The sequence below is a fragment of the Gossypium arboreum genome, chromosome 11, assembly GCF_025698485.1.
Source record: "Gossypium arboreum isolate Shixiya-1 chromosome 11, ASM2569848v2, whole genome shotgun sequence".
In the NCBI taxonomy this organism is placed as follows: domain Eukaryota; kingdom Viridiplantae; phylum Streptophyta; class Magnoliopsida; order Malvales; family Malvaceae; genus Gossypium; species Gossypium arboreum.
In genome coordinates, this window is record NC_069080.1 from 5,377,688 (window position 1) to 5,398,026 (window position 20,339).

The 20,339-nt window shown below is 34.4% G+C and overlaps 1 protein-coding gene and 1 long non-coding RNA gene across 2 annotated transcripts; both read left to right on the forward strand.

Moving 5' to 3' along the window:
- Nucleotides 1-3,616: 3,616 nt before the first annotated feature.
- LOC108472482 (uncharacterized) lies at nt 3,617-7,069 on the forward strand. Its single transcript, XM_017774023.2, has 5 exons — nt 3,617-4,136; nt 4,223-4,724; nt 4,802-5,003; nt 5,840-6,316; nt 6,455-7,069. Exons 1-5 carry the CDS (start codon nt 3,770-3,772, stop codon nt 6,872-6,874), a joined length of 1,968 nt encoding a protein of 655 aa, XP_017629512.1. The 5' UTR covers nt 3,617-3,769; the 3' UTR covers nt 6,875-7,069.
- A 12,015-nt stretch (nt 7,070-19,084) lies between these two features.
- LOC128283813 (uncharacterized) lies at nt 19,085-20,159 on the forward strand. The gene is made up of 2 exons (XR_008274222.1): nt 19,085-19,406; nt 19,811-20,159. It is a non-coding gene; the product is annotated as an uncharacterized LOC128283813 (long non-coding RNA).
- The last annotated feature ends 180 nt before the right edge of the window (nt 20,160-20,339 follow it).

The window sequence follows — 20,339 nt, forward strand, 5'->3', positions numbered from 1 at the left end:
TTATTCAATATTACCATATGAGGAGAGGATTGTTGACGGTAAATCATGAACCTTTAGCAACCACTTATTATTGATACATAGGTTAGAAGTGGGGCAAGATGCAATGCTAATCCCTCTTTATTTTGCCTATTTTTGGTTGCAAATACATGAACCACTAAGCGGCCCCATGTTTGAGGCTATGGAAACGCAAGTCGACAACTTCGTAGGTGCTTCTGTAGGATATGATGCAAAATCAGTGTCTAATGACTTTAAAGGTTATACGAGGGTCATAGTATGGTTGGATGTGAGAAATTCTTTAAAGCAGGAAAAGAATATTGTTGTTACAAAATAATCATGTTTATGCTTGCTTTAATTATGAACGTCTTACACTATTTTGTTTTTTATGTGAACATCTTATCTACTTGAAAAACATTTGTCCGATTCGAGCAATTCCTACAATTAATGGGAAAAAGGAATTGCCGATGAATTAGGGAATTAAATTATTAAACCGAAGGTTGTTGATCAGCGTTCAACTTCCACGACTAGCCATTGGCTCAGGGAAGGAAGTGAGTTTGCGATTTCACAATTGAAGGGGATAAGGATGGAAGGTGAGGATGTTCAAAGGATACTGTTGAATTTGCATTTTGTTAACCAAATTAGAGCTATTCTTTGCGTTAATTTGGAAGGAAATTCAAATAAAGAAGGTTGGCAACATAGGCTAAAGTAGTGGGTTGATGGACTCAGGAGAGGGCAAAGAGAATGAGGAGTGGTCGATTGAGATAGTAGACAGTAAGAAGAGGCCTGTAACAGTTTTTTCTCTACTTCTAAAGTTTGTGCATGTTAGTAAGGTGAAATTGGTTTGATGGAAGTGCCAGTTTTTGCATGTTACTGAGCTTAGTGTTAGTGATACTTGTGGTGGGTGATCAATGATCTAGAGACAAAATTGTGTTGTTGATTTATGAAGCTTTCAGCTAGCCACATCCACGTTGATGTTCTAGATGGAAATAGATGGCGACTAGCGGAATTTTATGGCAATCTTGAAAAAAGAAGATGACATAATCGAAATGAACAAAATTGAAAATGTGGTTTAGGTATGAGATTGGTTATAGTATCCACCAATTGCATTTGCGTTGGTAAGACAGTATTTGTTGTATGTAATGTAAACTTGTACTAATGATTTTAAAGGATAAAACATCGTTAATCAACATGTGGTGGCTTTAATTTTGGAATTGATTGGAAGATTCTCTTTATAGGCGATGTGTTTATTTATGATTAGCATAAAAATAATAATAACGATGATATTACATATTATAAAAATAAGATAAAAAAATTAAAACATTCCCTAAAAAATAAATGTCTATCAAAAAAATCCTAAAATATAAAGTAGTGGATCACTTTAATTTTAGATTTGGGTTTTAATTGGATAGAGGACATATGACTAAGTGAAAATGATTGAAACAATTGAAATGATGTATGGTTTTGATTTGAATGATGCAAATGTAAAAAGAAGAAGAAGCAGGGGCGTAGTTAAGGGGGGTTGCATGGGCCTCGACCCCCTTAAAATGTAAAATTACATTTTAAGCCCTTAAATTTTTTTAAAAATTTTAAATTAGTAAAGGTAAAATTATACTTTGGCCCCCCTAAAATTATAAAAATTTAATTTAATCTTTTACAAATTATAAAGATATAAACTATAAAAAATTAAAATTTCTTACATCCCTCTAAAAAAAATTTTTTGGGTTCACGCTTGAGAAGAAGAAGAAGAAGTTGGAATAAATAATGGCTAACTGCTTATGCTATTGAATAATGCAGTGCAATGATCCACAGGAATGCCATTTGGCAAATGATGAAGATGCATATGCATACAATGACGGGATGTATAATAATAGTTATAATAATAATTTATATCAAAATAGCTTACAAAGGCCGATCACAGCCGGTGGCCCACTATAAACTGGATCCAGCCTAATGCTAAGACAGACAATATTACAGTAATCGAAAAGAGAAAAAAAAGTAAAAATTCTCGAACAAAGAATAGAACCGCCAACAAAAATAAATTTCCAGTGTGCTCTTGCAATTTCAAGCTTTAGAGGTAGAAAAGAGATATTTGGAAATTCTATTTCACCCTTTAATTTTATGAAATTATTATTTTAGTTTTTTACTTAATTTTAGTTTTTTTTTTAAATTTGTATTATTTATCAAATCGTTCAAAATGAATAAAATTAATGTTTATTAATTTTACTGACGTGACATTCACGGAGTAATCTACGTGTATGTCATGTTAACAAATAATTAATCTTTTAAAAATTAAAAAATATATTTGAAAATTAAAAAATAATTAATTATTAATATGACATTCACATGACAATCCAAGTAAATATTAATAAACATTAATTTTCATTCACTTTGAGGTAATTTGACAAACAACACAAGTTTAAAGGTTAATAGAAGAGAAAAATTAAATAAAAACCAAAATATTTTTTTTGTAAAAATTAGAAAACTAAATAAATCATCATATCTTTTAAAATAAAATTTATTTTGTTCAACCCACAATATTATTTAAAAATAATAAAATATAATTTATATAAATGTTTATATGTATTGTAATTAAATTTAAATAAAATATTTAAAAAAAATCAAATTGTTTAAATGTAGATCAATGCACAATAATTCGATACCAGATCTGATCTGGTCAACTTATGATAATTCAAATTAGCGTGTTAAACTTAGAAAAATATTTGTAAACCCTTAGAGAGTAGGGCACAATATTTCCAACATTTTGTATACATAAATATAAAAATAATGGTTCAATCGTTTTAGAGATCCCATGGTTTGTGAGCCCCTTATTTTAGGATTTATATGCCTTTATTGGTTTTTTGCGGAGATCGTGCCCTCACTTTCTCATGTCCATGGGCTTCGCCGCGTTGGGTTCCTACATAACTCCTTTTTGCTTCCTCTCATTAATCAGGCGCATCTCTTTTATTATTAAAAATAGGTTAAAATATGGAAATAGTCCTTATATTTTTGAAACTATGGAATTTAGTCTTTATATTTATATTTTTAGATTTTAAATTTAGGTCTAACTATTAATATTTTTATTTTATTTTGTTAAGTTTAGGTTAATTATATCATATTTTTAATTACACGACTATTAAGTGGATAGTTTTTTAATTTTAAAATATCATTGCAACAAATTTAATAAAAAATAACACTGTTAATAATTAAATTTAAATTTTAAAATCTGAAAGCGAAAAGATTAAATTCTTAGAATTTAAAAAGTATACGAAACATTTTATGTTTAAAAAATAAATAGATATCTATAATAATAATTCAACTAAAAGATGATTCCAAATTACAATCTTATAGGAATTAAATTAAGGATGAGGAAATGGATGAAGCAATACGTATCTTCATAATTAACTCAAAAGTTATTATATATTATTATTTTATTTAATCCTATTTTTACCAAATTTATACTATGGATGGAATGATGTCGGTTTTATCTTATTTCAGACAAGACCACAATGTCAATGCCAATGAATTATCAAATCAAAAGTCAAAAGTTAGCTTCATGTATGGAACCGGAATTATAATTTATTTGGATAGCGGATATTTTCTTTCTTTTTTAATATAGTAATAAATTAATGTGGGTTTTCGCAGTTGATTTTGGTAAGCTTCCCACAGCAAAAAGAGAACCTTTAGTTTATAAATAACCATGTTCCCTTTCCTTCATTTTCTCCTTTAGTAAGCTAACACGCCATTAGAAAACAGCGATTGTTTTATCTTTTTGATGGGTGGGAAAATGGAGTTAGAGCAACCCGTGGTTATAGAAACAAGTGAAGCAGTCACTAAAGTGAAGCCTGCAAATGATCATAGTAAGAATATGTCGTCGTCACCATCAGCATCAGCATGGTCCCATGTTTCAAGCAGATTGTGCCATGGCTCGGAATCATTCAGGAACCTAGAGATGGGGGTACCTAAAGTTAACTCAAATGACAAGAAGCTGTCATGGTTACGATCCCAAATCATTGGTGGCGATGCCGAGTTTGAATCTCCTTTTGGAACCAGGAAACTCACTTACGCTGATAACACTGCATCGGGTCGTTGTCTTCACTATATCGAAAATTTCATCATTAACAATGTTCTTCCCTTTTACGGTAATAAAGAGATCTCTCCAGTTTTTGTTTTTTTTTTTTTAGTGATTTGATGATAAGTGATGGAAGCTTTTGTCGTGTGTTTTTAGGCAATATCCATACGTGTGACAGCTATGTGGGGCAAAGGACGACTAAAATGGTGCATGAAGCATCGAACTACATAAAAAGATGCATGGGAGGCGGCGAAGATGATGCAATCCTGTTTTGTGGGTCAGGAACTACGGCGGCCATTAAGAAGCTACAAGAAGTTATGGGCATTACAGTGCCATCAATTATGAGGGACAAAGTAATAAAGTGCTTAAGCAATGAGGAGAGATTGGTGGTTTTCGTTGGGCCATATGAACACCACTCCAACTTGCTCTCATGGCGTCAAAGCCTTGCTGAAGTTGTGGAGATTGGTTTAAACGAGGATGGGTTGATCGATATTGAATCACTAAAACAACAGCTCGAGTTGTTTAAATACAGGAATAGGCCTTTGCTTGGTACCTTTTCAGCTTGCAGTAATGTCACTGGGATTCAATCAAATACACGAGAGATTGCTAAACTTATGCACCAATATGGAGGTTTTGTTTGCTTTGATTTTGCCGCAAGGTGACTACAACTCGCCATTAATTTTTATAAATTAATCAATTGAATTAAATTTTGAATATTTGGTTATTTATGAATAGTGGTCCATACGTGGCAATGGATATGAAGTCGGGGGAGATTGATGGATATGATGGTATGTTCCTAGGCCCACATAAGTTTATAGGTGGACCTGGATCACCAGGCATCCTTTTAATGAGCAAAGCTCTGTACCAGCTGGGAAATTCTCCTCCATCAACTTGTGGGGGTGGAACTGTTGATTATGTCAATGGTTTTGATGAAAAGGTACTTGATTGATTACTCTTCTATTGCCTTTTAAATTCATGTTTAATTATATATATCCATTGAAGGAGATGAGGAGGGTTTGACAGGCTAATCCATTAGGCATTTTTCTTGGCTCATAATTTAGAGGTACACTGCTGGTTTACATCTTTGATACTGACTACCGAGTGAATGGAAAAGTGTCGTTAAAATGGACAGATTTTTATGTATTTATGCCACGTGCTATATGATAAAATTTTATTTATGGGATATCGATGTGAACCAACCGAGAGCAGACCATTTTATTCCTTTAAAATAATTTTAATTTATATACAGTTCTAGACATTTATATAGTCTTGATTTAAAAAAGAAAAAAGAAAAGGTAATTTAATATAATGTTTTCATTATTAAGTGCAGGTTTGATGACATGATCAAATTTAATGTTTAGAATGTGAATTTTAAAGATAATATTTTCATAAATTTAATGTTTAGAAAGTGAAAGTTATTTAAAATGATTATAAAATCAAAATTTAATATTTATAAAAAAATAAAAATCTTGTATTTAATACTTGGAATGTATTTAGCAACATTGCCATCAAATGAAGACAAAAGCTTTTGAAACAGTTAAGTTTAGAGTTTATTTTATTATTATAAAGCGAAAAGGGAATGACGGCGTTTGAATTTGTATTATCTAGATGAGAATTCTAATAATTCTTTCAAATAATTTTGACTATTATAAGAATTATTAATAAATTGTTGAAATTAATATTCATCATTTAGTTATTACATGTAATGCGTGTAATAAATAGATCTCTTTTTTACTAAATATGATTAAGTTATTAAGTATGTGACAAATGCAGGACACATTATATTTAAGTGACATAGAAGAAAGGGAAAATGGAGGGACTCCTCAAATAATACAGATGATAAGAGCAGCCTTGGCATTTTGGGTGAAAGAATATATTGGTTATCAAGTGATTGCAAAGCAAGAGAAGTCATACATACAACAAGCTTTAAACAGGCTTCTCCCCAATCAAAACATAAAGGTTTTAGGGAATACAAGCAGCCACACAAAGAGACAAGCCATTTTGTCTTTCCTCATTTACTCCACAACCAACTCTGCCCCCATTAGTAACCAAGAAGATGAGCTTTTCATGTGGGGTGAGACTGGGAATAAGAGGGATAAGCCCCTCCATGGACCATTTGTTGCCACTCTCCTAAATGACCTTTTTGGCATCCAAGCTCGAGGTGGGTGTGCTTGTGCTGGACCTTATGGTCACTGCTTGCTTGGTATCGACCAGACTCAGTCCCTTGCCATTAGAGAAGCTATTAAAAAGGTATTTCTACTCTGCACTCAACACCCCCCATTGGGGTTTAAGTACTATAACATTGATTAGGTTCATAATCACTATAAATACGATGCAACTGAAAATGCGTTGACTTTTTCTAAGAGACTGCGATATTTGATTTTGCAGGGCTATGTTGGAGCAAAACCTGGGTATACAAGAGTTGGGTTTCCTTACTACATGTCAAATGAGGAGTTTGAATACATTGTAGCTGCATTGGAGTTTGTCGCCTTGTATGGGCAACGATTTCTTCCTCTTTACCATTTTGACCTAAGAACAGGCAACTGGACATTCAAGAACAAGGCACTCATCAAGGACACCTGTGATGATGGCATCCCTGTCCTAGATTTGGCTACTGCTTTTCAGGCGATAAACACGGATCGTGAGAGAGACAAAATCGATGCCAGAAAAAAGGACAATTCTTCTATCGTTCTCAAGTATGCATCGTATTTGGAAAGTGCTAAAAGGATTGCTGCTTTACTTCCCAAGTTTCCATCTCAACGGAGGTTTCACGAAGACTTTGACGTTGAACTCTATTTCAGGGTTTAGTATGTAAACCCTGAACCATACTAATTAAAGAATTCATTCCACTTCATAATCATATACTATTACTTAATTTTTATCTCACGATGTAATGGAATGTTCTCACAACGCATATGCAGAAAATAAAATTAAATTATTGCTCAAACATGGTGTCGTAACCATTTTTTGAAATAAAAAACGGGAATCGACTTGGATTTTGAAAATAAAAGAAGCGGAGTCATACGATCCTTTTGACGAGGTATGATCGGGTCACCTCATAAAAGTGGTTGTTTTAATAAATAGTTTGGTTTATTTAAACAACAATTTTGGTCTCGAGAATCAAGAAAAGCAGGTTCGAGTCGGTTACATACGAGGAAGGATTAGCACCCTCGTCGCCCAAAATTGGTACCTAGTTGATTAATTAGTGTCTTAGTGTCGAAAATTAAAAAAATTTGAAAGAATTTTAAAATACGATCCTTCTTTATAAAAAGCTCAAGTGTTAAAGACCCTCTCGTCTCAAAATATAAAATGTCACACCCAGTAAGTTAGGACACGACATCTTAAATTTTCGAGAGCGAGCTTGCCTTTTATGAAATCTGTGTATTTTATTAAAAGGGTATTCGATTATTTAGAATAACGAGAGAAGTCGAAACCCAGTAAGTTAGGGCACGTTTTCTCGAATTCTCAAACACCGAATATTGCCTTTATTTCTAAACAAAATTCTTATTTCGAGATGACAAAATATCATACCCGGTAAGTTATGGCACAACACTTCAAATCTTCGAGAATAAGCATTTTTCAAAACTCGTATAATGATTTAAAAAGAATATATTCCGTTATTTAGGTTAAATGAGAAAAGTCGAAACCCAGTAAGTTAGGGCACGATTATCTCGAATTACCTAATAACGGGTTTTGCTTTTATGAAAGAATTGTTATCGGGTAGGATAAAACCTAAATTTGTAATGAAACGAAATAATAAAGAATGCATAACAAATAAAGATTGACAACCATAACAGGATAAACATAAACACAAATGGGAATGATAACGATAAAAATGAAGATAAAATAAATGCGTCAAATGAATAATAAGAAAGGGAAATAATAAACAAGCTAAATGTTTGAAATTATTTTTTAAGAAAAACTATAGATAAAATAGATGATGAAATAATAATAATAAGAGTAAATGATAAATAAATAAAATAAATGTGCTAAAATACATATATATTAAATTAGTTAATGTAAAAATAATAACATATAATAAATAAAAAGGAAATATAATAATAATAATAATAATAATAATAATAATAATGATAATAATACAATAGTAATAATAATAAAGAGGTATCGTAATATAATAATAATAATAATGATAGTAGTGATAATAATAATAATAATGGAAAATACTAGTACCTTAATAATAACATTTGTTGATAACAATAATAATATATAAAGAATAGGAAATAATAATGTGGTAAAAAGGAATAATATGCTAACAAAATAATAGTAGTAGTAATAATAATTAATGGTAATAAAAATACATAATAATAATAATAATAATAATAATAATAATAATAATGTAAATAAATACAAAAGAAAATATATATATATATAGTGATAATAGTAAAGTTAAAATAACAATGCTAAATTAGTGAAAGTGAAAAATAATAAATAATAATAATTTAGTATAAAAATATTCGATGAAAAAAAAATTATGGTATATAAAAATAATATAGTAGGTCTATTAATAATTATTAAAAATTTAGCGAAAATATATATATATATATAAATTTTGGGGTAATTTGAAAGTATTTAAAGAAAACAAAAAGGACTTGATTGAACGTAGGCACACAGGACAGGGACTAATCGTGAGAATTTCCCATTTAAAAGAAATGTGCACATTTCCATCCCTTGAATGCACGGTCAGCTTTTCCCTTCCCCAGGCTCTACTTTTGAGGGAAAAAAACAAATGAAGCCTACTTTTGTTTTTATTTTTAAAACATTGAACACCCTTTTTGAAAACCAAAAAAATATTTACCCATCATCTCTCTTATTTTCCTTAAAGAAAAACAGAGAAAGCTCTCAAATTTTCTCTTAGGCCTGCGCCACCCTCATCGAGGTCCGGCGAGCCGAGGTCGCGAGTTCGTCGGTAAGTCCCTCTCTCCCTCTCTTTTTTTTTTGCCCACTTTCGTTTAATAGATTTGTAAACAAAATAAAAAGAAATAAAAAAAACTAAAGAACAAAATGAAAACCAAGAGAATACGATCGAGAATCAACCTTTTTTATTTATTTTTTCTGAAAATCCTCGGTACAAGAATGGGGATCCCTCCTTTTACAATTTCTTTCGACCTCTATTTTTAGCCAAAAAATCAGATCGAATCCAAAATCCCCTCTATTTACAATCGGTTCCCCTACAAATGAGAAGGTTCCCCTTTTAAAGCCAAGTTACAAGACTTTTATTTCTATGTTTTTGTCATTTTCTTGTTGTTTGCTTCTTTGTTGTTTGCTACTTGCGTGCGAATCTTTCTTTGCGGTGATGTCGACGCGTGAAGGAGCCATGGTGGTGTCTTGGTGCACATGGGAGAAGCGGCGGTGGAGAGGAGGCTAGGTTTTTGTGTCTGCTGAAATTTTTTTTTTTTTAGGTAGCGGGCTTGGGTTGTTAGGGTCTGTAAATTGGGTCATTTGGTTTTGGGTTTGGGTCATTCAATTGGGCCAGGCGATTTGGGTCCCTACAATTTGCCCTCTTTGCTTCGTTAATCGTGTAACGAGAATGGAGCAAAGACTATAAAAGGACCTATTTTGCCCGGGCTTGAGTTCTTGATCCTTGATCTTCTTTAAATGGCCTCTTGATGGCTTCAATCGCTTCTTCTTGCAACTTAGAAAAGCGATATTTGCTATCTTTGATCTGCTCCCGTCTATCTGAGACGCCAAATCATCATCTTTGATCTGCTCTCTGTCAACACAGAGACGCGTAAATCTGTTTTGATCGCTCTCTCGCAACTTGGAGAGATAAGATCCGTAATTTAGCTTTAATCCATTCCACTGCAACTTTAGGGATATAAGATTTGCTATCTTGATCTGCTCTCTCGCTTTCTCTGCAACTTCGGAGAGATAAGATCTTTTGATCTTCTTCCGTTGAAACTTCAAGGAAATCTCATTGTGGCTTTTAGCCGCTCCAACGCCATTTAGGGAAAAGAGATTTGATTTCTAGCTGTTACCCTACTACTTTGGGGTTAAGGCCCATCGTATTCGATCGCTTCCCTACTACTTAGGGTGATAAGATATGTGAATTTAACCTGTTACCCTACTGCTTAAGGGTTTAAGGTTCTTCGTCTTCAATTATCTCCACTGATGCTTAGGGAGACAAGATCTGTAAATTCAACCTGTTACCCTATTGGTTAGGGGGTTAAGATCTGTAAATCTTCAGCCTGTTACCCTACTGCTTAGGGGGTTAAGGCTTGTAAATTTGGCTTGTTACCCTACTGCTTAGGGGGTTAAAGGCCATCATCTTCAATCTGTTTCCCTCTTGCTTAGGGGTTAAGATCTTCATCTTGATCTCTTTCCCTACTTGCTTGGGAGATAAGATCTGCAATTGATGCATTACCCTACCGATTAGGGGTTTAAGACCTTCGTCTTCGATCTGTTTCCCTCTTGCTTAGGGGTTAAGATCTGTAAATCTTGACTGTTACCCTACTTGCTTGGGGGTTAAGGCTTGTAAATTGGCTTGTTACCCTCTGCTAGGGAAGCCCATCATCTTCGATCTGTTTCCCTCTCGCTAGGGGTTAAGATCTTCATCTTCGATCTCTTTCCCTCTTGCTTAGGAGATAAGATCTGCAATTCGATCTGTTACCCTACCGATTAGGGGTTTAAGACCTTCGATCTGTTTCCCTCTTGCTTAGGGGTTAAGATCTGTAAATCTTCAGCCTGTTACCCTCTTGCTTGGGGGGTTAAGGCTTGTAAATTTGGCTTGTTACCCTACTGCTTAGGAGAAGCCCATCATCTTCGATCTGTTTCCCTCTTGCTAGGGGTTAAGATCTTCATCTTCGATCTCTTTCCTCTGCTTAGAGAGATAAGATCGCAATTGATCTCATTACCCTACCGATTAGGGGTTTAAGACCCTTCGTCTTCGATCTGCTTCCCTACTGCTTAGGGGTTAAGATCGTAAATCTTCACTGTTACCCTACTTGCTTGGGGGTTAAGGCTTGTAAATTTGGCTTGTTACCCTCTTGCTTGGGGGTTAAAGCCCATCATCTTCGATCTGTTTCCCTCTTGCTTAGGGGTTAAGATCTTCATCTTGATCTCTTTCCTACCGCTTGGGAGATAAGATCTGCAATTGATCTGTTACCTACCGATTAGGGTTTAAGACCCTTCGTCTTCGATCTGTTTCCCTCTTGCTTAGGGGTTAAGATCAGTAAATCTTCACTGTTACCCTCTTGCTTAGGGGTTTAAGGCTTGTGAATTCATCGATTCTAGGGACATCACCGTAGAATCGGTTCCATGTATCTATGCTTATGTCAAATGATTAGGATGCTATGATCGAAATGAATCAAATGCTCCTAACTAAATGTGATGTTTTATGTCAACTAATTAGGATGTTATGAAATGAATCAAATGCTCCTAACTAGATGTGTTATTATATGAATGTAGAAATGTCATGAGCCCTTTTTTTTTAAAAAGGCTTAAGGTATCATCGTTCGTTGTTCATTAGGACATTATCGCTGATGTATTACTGCGGCATCTTGTTGGTGATATTCTTGACAGAAAAGTCAAAGAAACAATCACATTTTGCTCAGCAAGCTTGCCCCGCTGTAATTTCAGAGTCCCTTTCACTGTACCTTTTGGGACATAAAGTTTGTGCCTCCTACTGCAATTTCAGAGGAATAACATTTGGTTTCTTCCATACATTCCACTACAACTCAAAGGCATAGGATTTGTATCATCTTCAATCAGTTTGATCTGTTACACTATTCCCTGGGTGTAATGACCAGATGTATATGAATGCAAAGTATCATTTCTTTCCTCGAGAATAACCCTCTTTTACACTTAGGTTGACATTACTCGTCATTTGTCGAGGTTATATCACTGACGAAATGTCTTGTCTTTTGGTTCAACCAATAAAGAGTCCAAAGAGATAATATTTCCAACCCTTAGGCTTGGTGAGTTCTAAACCATAGTCCTGTTTCAGGTTCTTGTATTATTTAGAAACTTCCAGAGTAATATGCAAAACTTCTTTTGTGGAAGTGTTATTAGTCCATTAATCATTATTTCAATGCAAAATGCTTGAAAAAGATCAAAATATGACAAGAAAGAAATTGGGAAATTGATTAGGAGCATAACTCAAAATGAATAAATTAATCAAAGATTGCAAATGCCATAAGAAAGAAATTAACTCAATAAGTTAATCAAAGATAGCAATGCAATGAGAACAAAATTTATTCGGACATATCTTGAAAAGAATCAAAGATAACAAATTCAAGATGGGCAAAATGGAAGCTAGATGCCCCAGATATCGCAGCTTGAGCTTCTCTGTACCAACTTCTTGAGGACCTTTCTGAGCTCAATATGTGCTTAGGAGATCCGGAGTACTTTGTCGATGCCCCAAGATGTAGCATACTTCTTCATTGTTAATTCCGGCATGGCAAGAACGCCCCCACTTTGATCCAAATTTGAGCCGCCTTTTCGGTTTTCAACTCAAATCCCTTTGGTCTCAAAGCGCCATTCTTTGGCTTTCGCCTTGGCCTCTCCTTTTTCTTCTCTTTTTTTTTTTTTTTTTTGGGAAAATTTTTTGACTGAACTTGAATTCATGAGATTAGGCAGGTTCTTGCCATCCATCTCAGTTAAAATTAACGCTTCTCGAGAAAAGGCCTTCTCTGCCACATAAGGTCCCTCCCAATTCGGTATCCATTTTCCTCTGAAATCCTAGGATCTTTTTTTAACACTAGGTCTCCCTCGTACAATTCTCTGGTATGAACCTTCTTGTTATAAGTTTGCATCATTCATTTTTGGTACATTAGACCACAACAGATAGTTTCAACCTCTTCAAATTCAACTGGTCCTATCGGAATTGGATCCATTCTGCCTTATCCAACTTCAGCTCTAATAAGACTTGAAGAAAAGAAATATTGTCTTCAAAACTGTTTTATCCCATAGACTAATGAAATATGTTGCCCTGGCAAAGGTCTTGGCCAACGTTCGATGAGCATAGAGGGTAAATGATGACTTCTTATGCTAATCTTTACAAGTCTTAGTTATCTTTCCATGATCCCCTCTTTTTCTTTTTTCTTTTTTTCTTTTTCTTTTCTCTCTTTTTTTTTGGATTGAATGATTGGCATATGAAACGACTCTCACCCTCTTGGCAAGGTAATTGATGCCTGCTAGAAGCTTTCGACTAGATTAGCCCAATAACCTCCATGCCCTACATAGAGCAAATTGAAAGAATGAAGGGACACATGAATTTTCTCTCCATACATTTGGCATTTACTGACATCTTGATGCAACCTCTTTCTATGATGGACCAGTGAGAACCCAAATCTCGTGATTAGCCCGGCCATCGTAAAACCATTAGCATATGTCATTCAAAACCTACAACATCCTCGTGTCTTAGTAGCAGCGTATCTTGATAAGATCGTGCAAAAATCTTTAAATTCTTGGAAGTGACTCAATGACGTCTCGCTTTGCCTTTGTGGTGATCACGGACTCAGAGCGTTTTGCCTCTTTCTCTTGTCCTAGGCTTCTTGTCTCTTGACTTTTTGTAAGAGAAGATCTGTTTTCATCTTACTCTACCATCCTTAACAAATCGGGGAGTAGTCTATATCTCTGTCATCTTCAAAGTCTTTGAGATCCTTTGGGCCCATATTTCGCTCCAAAGAAGACTGAGTCGATGTGAGTTACTTAGATCATTGATATCTGGGGACCCGCTGAAGGCAGGTTCCAAAGAATAAATGATTCTAAGGATGATTATTTGTATGGTATGATCATGAATGAAGTATACATGAATATTTGAAAGAAAGTCTAAAGAACAAATGAATCTAATAACGATTATTTGTACAGTATGAAATGAAATCAAAGAATATTTGCTAAAAAAGATGCATTTTATTGAAATAAAGACTTAGGACACAAGCCTATTTCATAAAAGGAGTTTAATTGCTTCTAGGCTTAAAGCAACAAGCGTGTTTTGAATATTACTCTAGATTAGCTCTAAAAATAAAGGAATCTCTTCCACAGTCCCATTGTTCAAAACACTTCCAGGTAATGCAAGGGTTTGAAAACTTTCATTCCCTGATTTCTTCTTCGGATAAGTCATTCAGATTCCCTAATATTCTTTCTAAGCTCTGTTCAAGGCATTGCAACTCTCTTGCCCCCACTTTCAAATCGTATTTACTGCATTGTCAGAGCGATTTGGTTCTGAGGAATCGTCAAACTTTACAACTCCCATTTCAATAAACCTTTCGACCAACTTTTTAAATGTAGTGCAGTTTTCGATTGAGTGTCCTGCTATGCCCGCATGGTACTCGCATTGAGCATTCTCATTATACCATTTTGGGAACGGAGGTTGCACAGGTTCTGAGTAGAACGGAGACACCACATGTACATCAAAGAGATTCTGATACAACTCCTTATATGACATCGGGATGGGTGTAAACTGGAGCCTTTCTGTATTTGGCCTCGAGTTGGATTCTTGCCTCGGCTGGCCTATGTTGACCAATTTGGGGTACCCTTTGCTCATATTATTCACTTCATTTTCATTTCTATTTGGGGTTGACCTTTTGGCGCTTTCTCTTGCATCTATCTTCCCGCTTCGATTGCGTTTCGATCATCTCACGGACATTACTATATCGAGAAGCTCATGGTAGCGCTTCCCAACATATGGGTAATGAATGGGGCTTTCAGGGTGTTGACGAAAAGCATCATAGTTTCTTTCTCTAGAAGAGGTGGTTGGACTTGAGTCGCTACCTCTCTCCATCTTTTGGCATATTGCCTGAAGTTCTCACCTTGCTTCTTTCCATATTACGTAATGTAATTACAGCCGGTGTCATGTCTTTCACGTGGCCATATTGTTTCATGAAAGCTTGTGCCAAGTCCTCCATGAATGAATTTTGCACGGCTTAATTGGTTGTACCATTTGGCAGCTGTCCCAATCAGACTATCTTGGAAGCAATGAATTAACAGTTGATTGTTATCAACGTAACTTTGTCATTTTTCTGAGAACATCGTGATGTGAGCTTCGGGACAACTAGTCCCATTATATTTTTCAAATTCAGGGTCTTGAATTTGGTGGGAGTACTAAATCTGGGACTAAGTTTGAGATCTTTGGCGTCAACCCGCGATGGTAATCGGCATTCTCCATCACTCTAAGTTTTTCTTCCAACCACTTGTATCGAACTTGAGTTGTCTTGCAGTTCAACCTTTACTTTTCTATTCACGCCATTTCGTTTAGATCGGGAACTTCATGATTGGTTGGACTGTTCCTTGGATTGGAACTGAGCCGTCGGGTAGTTCATGGGTGCTTAGAGATACCGACTGGTGTTGTTGTGATCTGGTAGCAATAGGTATATCTTGCGGACATGTTTGATCGTCTATCGGGGTGAAACCGGAGGTCTGAGGCTCCTCATTGTTCTCCCAGTATTGAGCATGGGGCTTTTTCCTTTTCCTAGCCCTTAATCGAGAATTAGGATAAGCGATTCATCATGTCCCTTTGGGACTCTAACATTTGGTCCTCATGTCTTCTTTGGATCTTCGCTAGTTGCTCTTGCATTTGCAGTTGTAACTGGTCTTGCATCTCTTTTTGAAGTTGTTCCAGTCTTTCCAATCTTTGATCCATATCTTTTATCCTTTTCCGTGTACTGTAAAGATGCCTAGTTGTTTGGCTTTTGTCGGTTCCCAGGTTAACTGAAATAATTGTACCTAATTAGGTTTTTTTAGGGAAAGTCTAATGCAAATGATACAATGCAATGCAAATGCAAATACATGGAATGAATGCAAAAGAAAGGAATGCGTTGATTCTGAATTCAATTTCATTAGAATAACTTTTCTAGAAAACATATTTCTTTACATGAAAATAGATTACATATGCGGTATTGCCCTTCATAGTCCAAGTAAACGCTGATATTTTCTTCATGGCTGAATCTTATAAATTCTCCAAGAGATGCCTTTACTAGTTTCTTGCTGCTTAATCTGAGCCTCGATCTCTTGCTCGCTTATCTCCATGATACTCATCAAAAAGTGTCGGCTCTTGGATAATCTTCGTCGACAATTAAATCAAGTCATGTATTCCTTCGTAGACTTCTGGCTTTCTCTCGTCATGCTCTTGGATAACTTTTGTTGGCTTGAATCTCCGGTAATTACATCATGCATTCCTCCTTGGACATCAACTTTCTCTCGTTGTGTTTATTTGGACTATATTCAGGCGATCGCACTATAATCTACTTTATCAAGAAATTCGTTTCCTTATGACAAACTATTCTATTTAGGAATTGAATTTCGGATCAACACATTCTTTTTTTTGATGTAATGTAATGCAAATGCATGAACGCAAAAAAAAAGGAAGGCATTGATTCTAAATTTAATTTCATTAGAACAACTTTTCTAGAAAGCAAATTCTTTTACATAAAACGGACTACATATACGGCTTTTCTCTCGTATTCCAAGTGAAGACACCTATCTTCCTCTTCATATCCGGATCTTGTGGTCGAGTCTGACGAATTCTCCAAGAGATGTCTATATTAACTCCTTTTTGCTCGATCCAGGCTGCGACTCGTTGCTCACTTATTATTGTGATACTTGTCAGCTCCTTTAATAAGGTCAAGATGTGACGGCTCTCGAATAATCTTTGTCAGTTTCTGTCTTCAGACAATGAAGCGAAGTCTTGTATTTCTTCACGGGCTATCAGTCTTCTTTCATGTGTTCACTTGGATCATATTTAGACAACCGTATTATAATCCACTTTATCAAAAAATTCGTTTTCTTATGACAAACTGTTCTATTTAGCAATCAAATATGAATCAACACCTCCTTCCTAGGATGATGTAATGTAATGCAATTATAAACAAAACAAAAATAAAACACGTTAGTGCAGGATAAATAAATAACAAATAAAGCAATTCGGGTGACCACTAGGGGTTCGGAGTGGCTCTACCTAGGGTGGGCTCCTAGGTCTCTATATGTGGTTCGGTTCTAGAGTAAAGGTACTGAATGGCAGATTCCTCGATCTTCACCCATTATAGGCTCATCTGGACCGAGTTCAATTCGAGGAATACGTTTCCCTATGGCTATCTGGAGATGAAAATCTCACGAAGACATAGAATACGGACGTATTCAAAGCGATCCACTATCGCACGGAGGTGAAAACCTCACGAAGGAGTAGTTTCTCACTCTCACTTAGAAGGGTGTGACCATAACGGTCATGCAATGCAATATGCAAAATTATTTAAAGACTCGAACCAACATAACGGTATTATATCGCAAATAATAGATGAAAGCGTGATGAAAGGATCATATTTGAAACCAAATTTTCAATTTTCGATAAAAGACAAAAGTTAATCACTTGTGGCTTGACTCTCTTATTTGCGTCCCCGATTAGAGTCGCCTAAGTCGTCGTAACCATTTTTGAAATAAAAAGCGGAATCGACTTGGATTTTGAAAATAAAAGAACGGAGTCGCCACCGATCCTTTTGACGAGGTATGATCGGGTCACCTCATAAAAGTGGTTGTTTTTAATAAATAGTTTGGTTTATTTAAACAACAATTTTGGTCTCGAGAATCAAGAAAAGCAGGTTCGGAGTTGGTTACATACGAGGAAGGATTAGCACCCTCGATCGCCCAAAATTGGTACCTAGTTGATTAATTAGTGTCTTAGTGTCGAAAATTAAAAAATTTGAAAGAATTTTAAAATCGATCCTTCTTTATAAAAGCTCAAGTGTTAAAGACCCTCTCGTCTCAAAATATAAAATGTCACACCCAGTAAGTTAGGACACGACATCTTAAATTTTAGAGCGAGCTTGCCTTTTATGAAATCTGTGTATTTTATTAAAAGGGTATTCGATTATTTAGAATAACGAGAGAAGTGAAACCCGATAAGTTAGGGCACGTTTTCTCGAATTCTCAAACACGAATATTGCCTTTATTTCTAAACAAAATTCTTATTTCGAGATGACAAAATATCATACCCGTAAGTTATGGCACAACACTTCAAATCTTGAGAATAAGCATTTTCAAAACTCGTATAATGATTTAAAAAGAATATATTCCGTTATTTAGGTTAAATGAGAAAAGTCGAAACCAGTAAGTTAGGCACGATTATCTCGAATTACCTAATAACGGGTTTTGCTTTTATGAAAGAATTGTTATCGGGTAGGATAAAACCTAAATTTGTAATGAAACGAAATAATAAAGAATGCATAACAAATAAAGATTGACAACCATAACAGGATAAACATAAACACAAATGGGAATGATAACGATAAAAACGAAGATAAAATAAATCGTCAAATGAATAATAAGAAAGGAAATAATAAACAAGCTAAATGTTTGAAATTATTTTTAAGAAAAACTATAGATAAAATAGATGATGAAATAATAATAATAAGAGTAAATGATAAATAAATAAAATAAATGTGCTAAAATACATATATATTAAATTAGTTAATGTAAAAATAATAACATATAATAAATAAAAAAGGAAATATAATAATAATAATAATAATAATAATAATGATAATAATACAATAGTAATAATAATAAAGAGGTATCGTAATATAATAATAATAATAATGATAGTAGTGATAATAATAATAATAATGGAAAATACTAGTACCTTAATAATAACATTTGTTGATAACAATAATAATATATAAAGAATAGGAAATAATAATGTGGTAAAAGGAATAATATGCTAACAAAATAATAGTAGTAGTAATAATAATTAATGGTAATAAAAATACATAATAATAATAATAATAATAATAATAATAATAATAATAATGTAAATAAATACAAAAGAAAATATATATATATATAGTGATAATAGTAAAGTTAAAATAACAATGCTAAATTAGTGAAAGTGAAAAATAATAAATAATAATAATTTAGTATAAAAAATATTCGATGAAAAAAAAATTATGGTATATAAAAATAATATAGTAGGTCTATTAATAATTATTAAAAAATTTAGCGAAAAATATATATATAAATTTTCGGGGTAATTTGAAAGTATTTAAAGAAAACAAAAAAGGACTTGATTGAACGTAGGCACACAGGACAGGGACTAATCGTGAAAATTTCCCATTTAAAAGAAATGTGCACATTTCCATCCCTTGAATGCACGGTCAGCTTTTCCCCTTCCCCAGGCTCTACTTTTGAGGGGAAAAAAAACAAATGAAGCCTACTTTTTGTTTTTTTATTTTTAAAACATTGAACACCCCTTTTTTGAAAACCAAAAAAAAATATTTACCCATCATCTCTCTTATTTTCCTTAAAGAAAAACAGAGAGAAAGCTCTCAAATTTTCTCTTAGGCCTGCGCCACCCTCATCAGAGGTCCGGCGAGCCGAGGTCGCGAGTTCGTCGGTAAGTCCCCTCTCTCCCTCTCTTGTTTTTTTTTTGCCCACTTTCGTTTAATAGATTTGTAAACAAAAATAAAAAGAAATAAAAAAGAAACTAAAGAACAAAATGAAAACCAAGAGAATACGATCAGGAATCAACCTTTTTTTTATTTATTTTTTTCTGAAAAATCCTCGGTACAAGAATGGGGATCCCTCCTTTTACAATTTCTTTCGACCTCTATTTTTAGCCAAAAAAAATCAGATCGAATCCAAAATCCCCCCCTCTATTTACAATCGGTTCCCCCTACAAATGAGAAGGTTCCCCCTTTTAAAGCCAAGTTACAAGACTTTTATTTCTATGTTTTTTGTCATTTTCTTGTTGTTTGCTTCTTTGTTGTTTGCTACTTGCGTGCGAATCTTTCTTTGCAGGTGATGTCAGACGCGTGAAGGAGCCATGGTGGTGTGCGGTGCACATGGGAGAAGCGGCGGCTGGAGAGGAGGCTAGGTTTTTTGTGTCTGCTGAAATTTTTTTTTTTTTTTAGGTAGCGGGCTTGGGCTGTTAGGGTCTGTAAATTGGGTCATTTGATTTTGGGTTTGGGTCATTCAATTGGGCCCGGGCAGATTTGGGTCCCTACACATGGTATGTTAGGTACACAAGGAAGATGGCAGAAGCTATACCTGGTGAGATGCAACTTGAATACCCTATGAAAAATATTAAAACACACGCAAATACAACAAGATCATTCAGGTATATACGAATATATTAAAATTTGTATAAGTTGAATTATTTACATGTCAAAATCTTTATGCTAAGTATATCACATGCTAATACTTTAAAAGCGATTATGGTAGAACATGACATGTACTCATGAAATGCCATGTTAGCAGACATTCCAATTACGCGAAATCCAGAAACTCAATTTGTTTAAACCAGTCTAACAATGGCCTCACTTTGTGA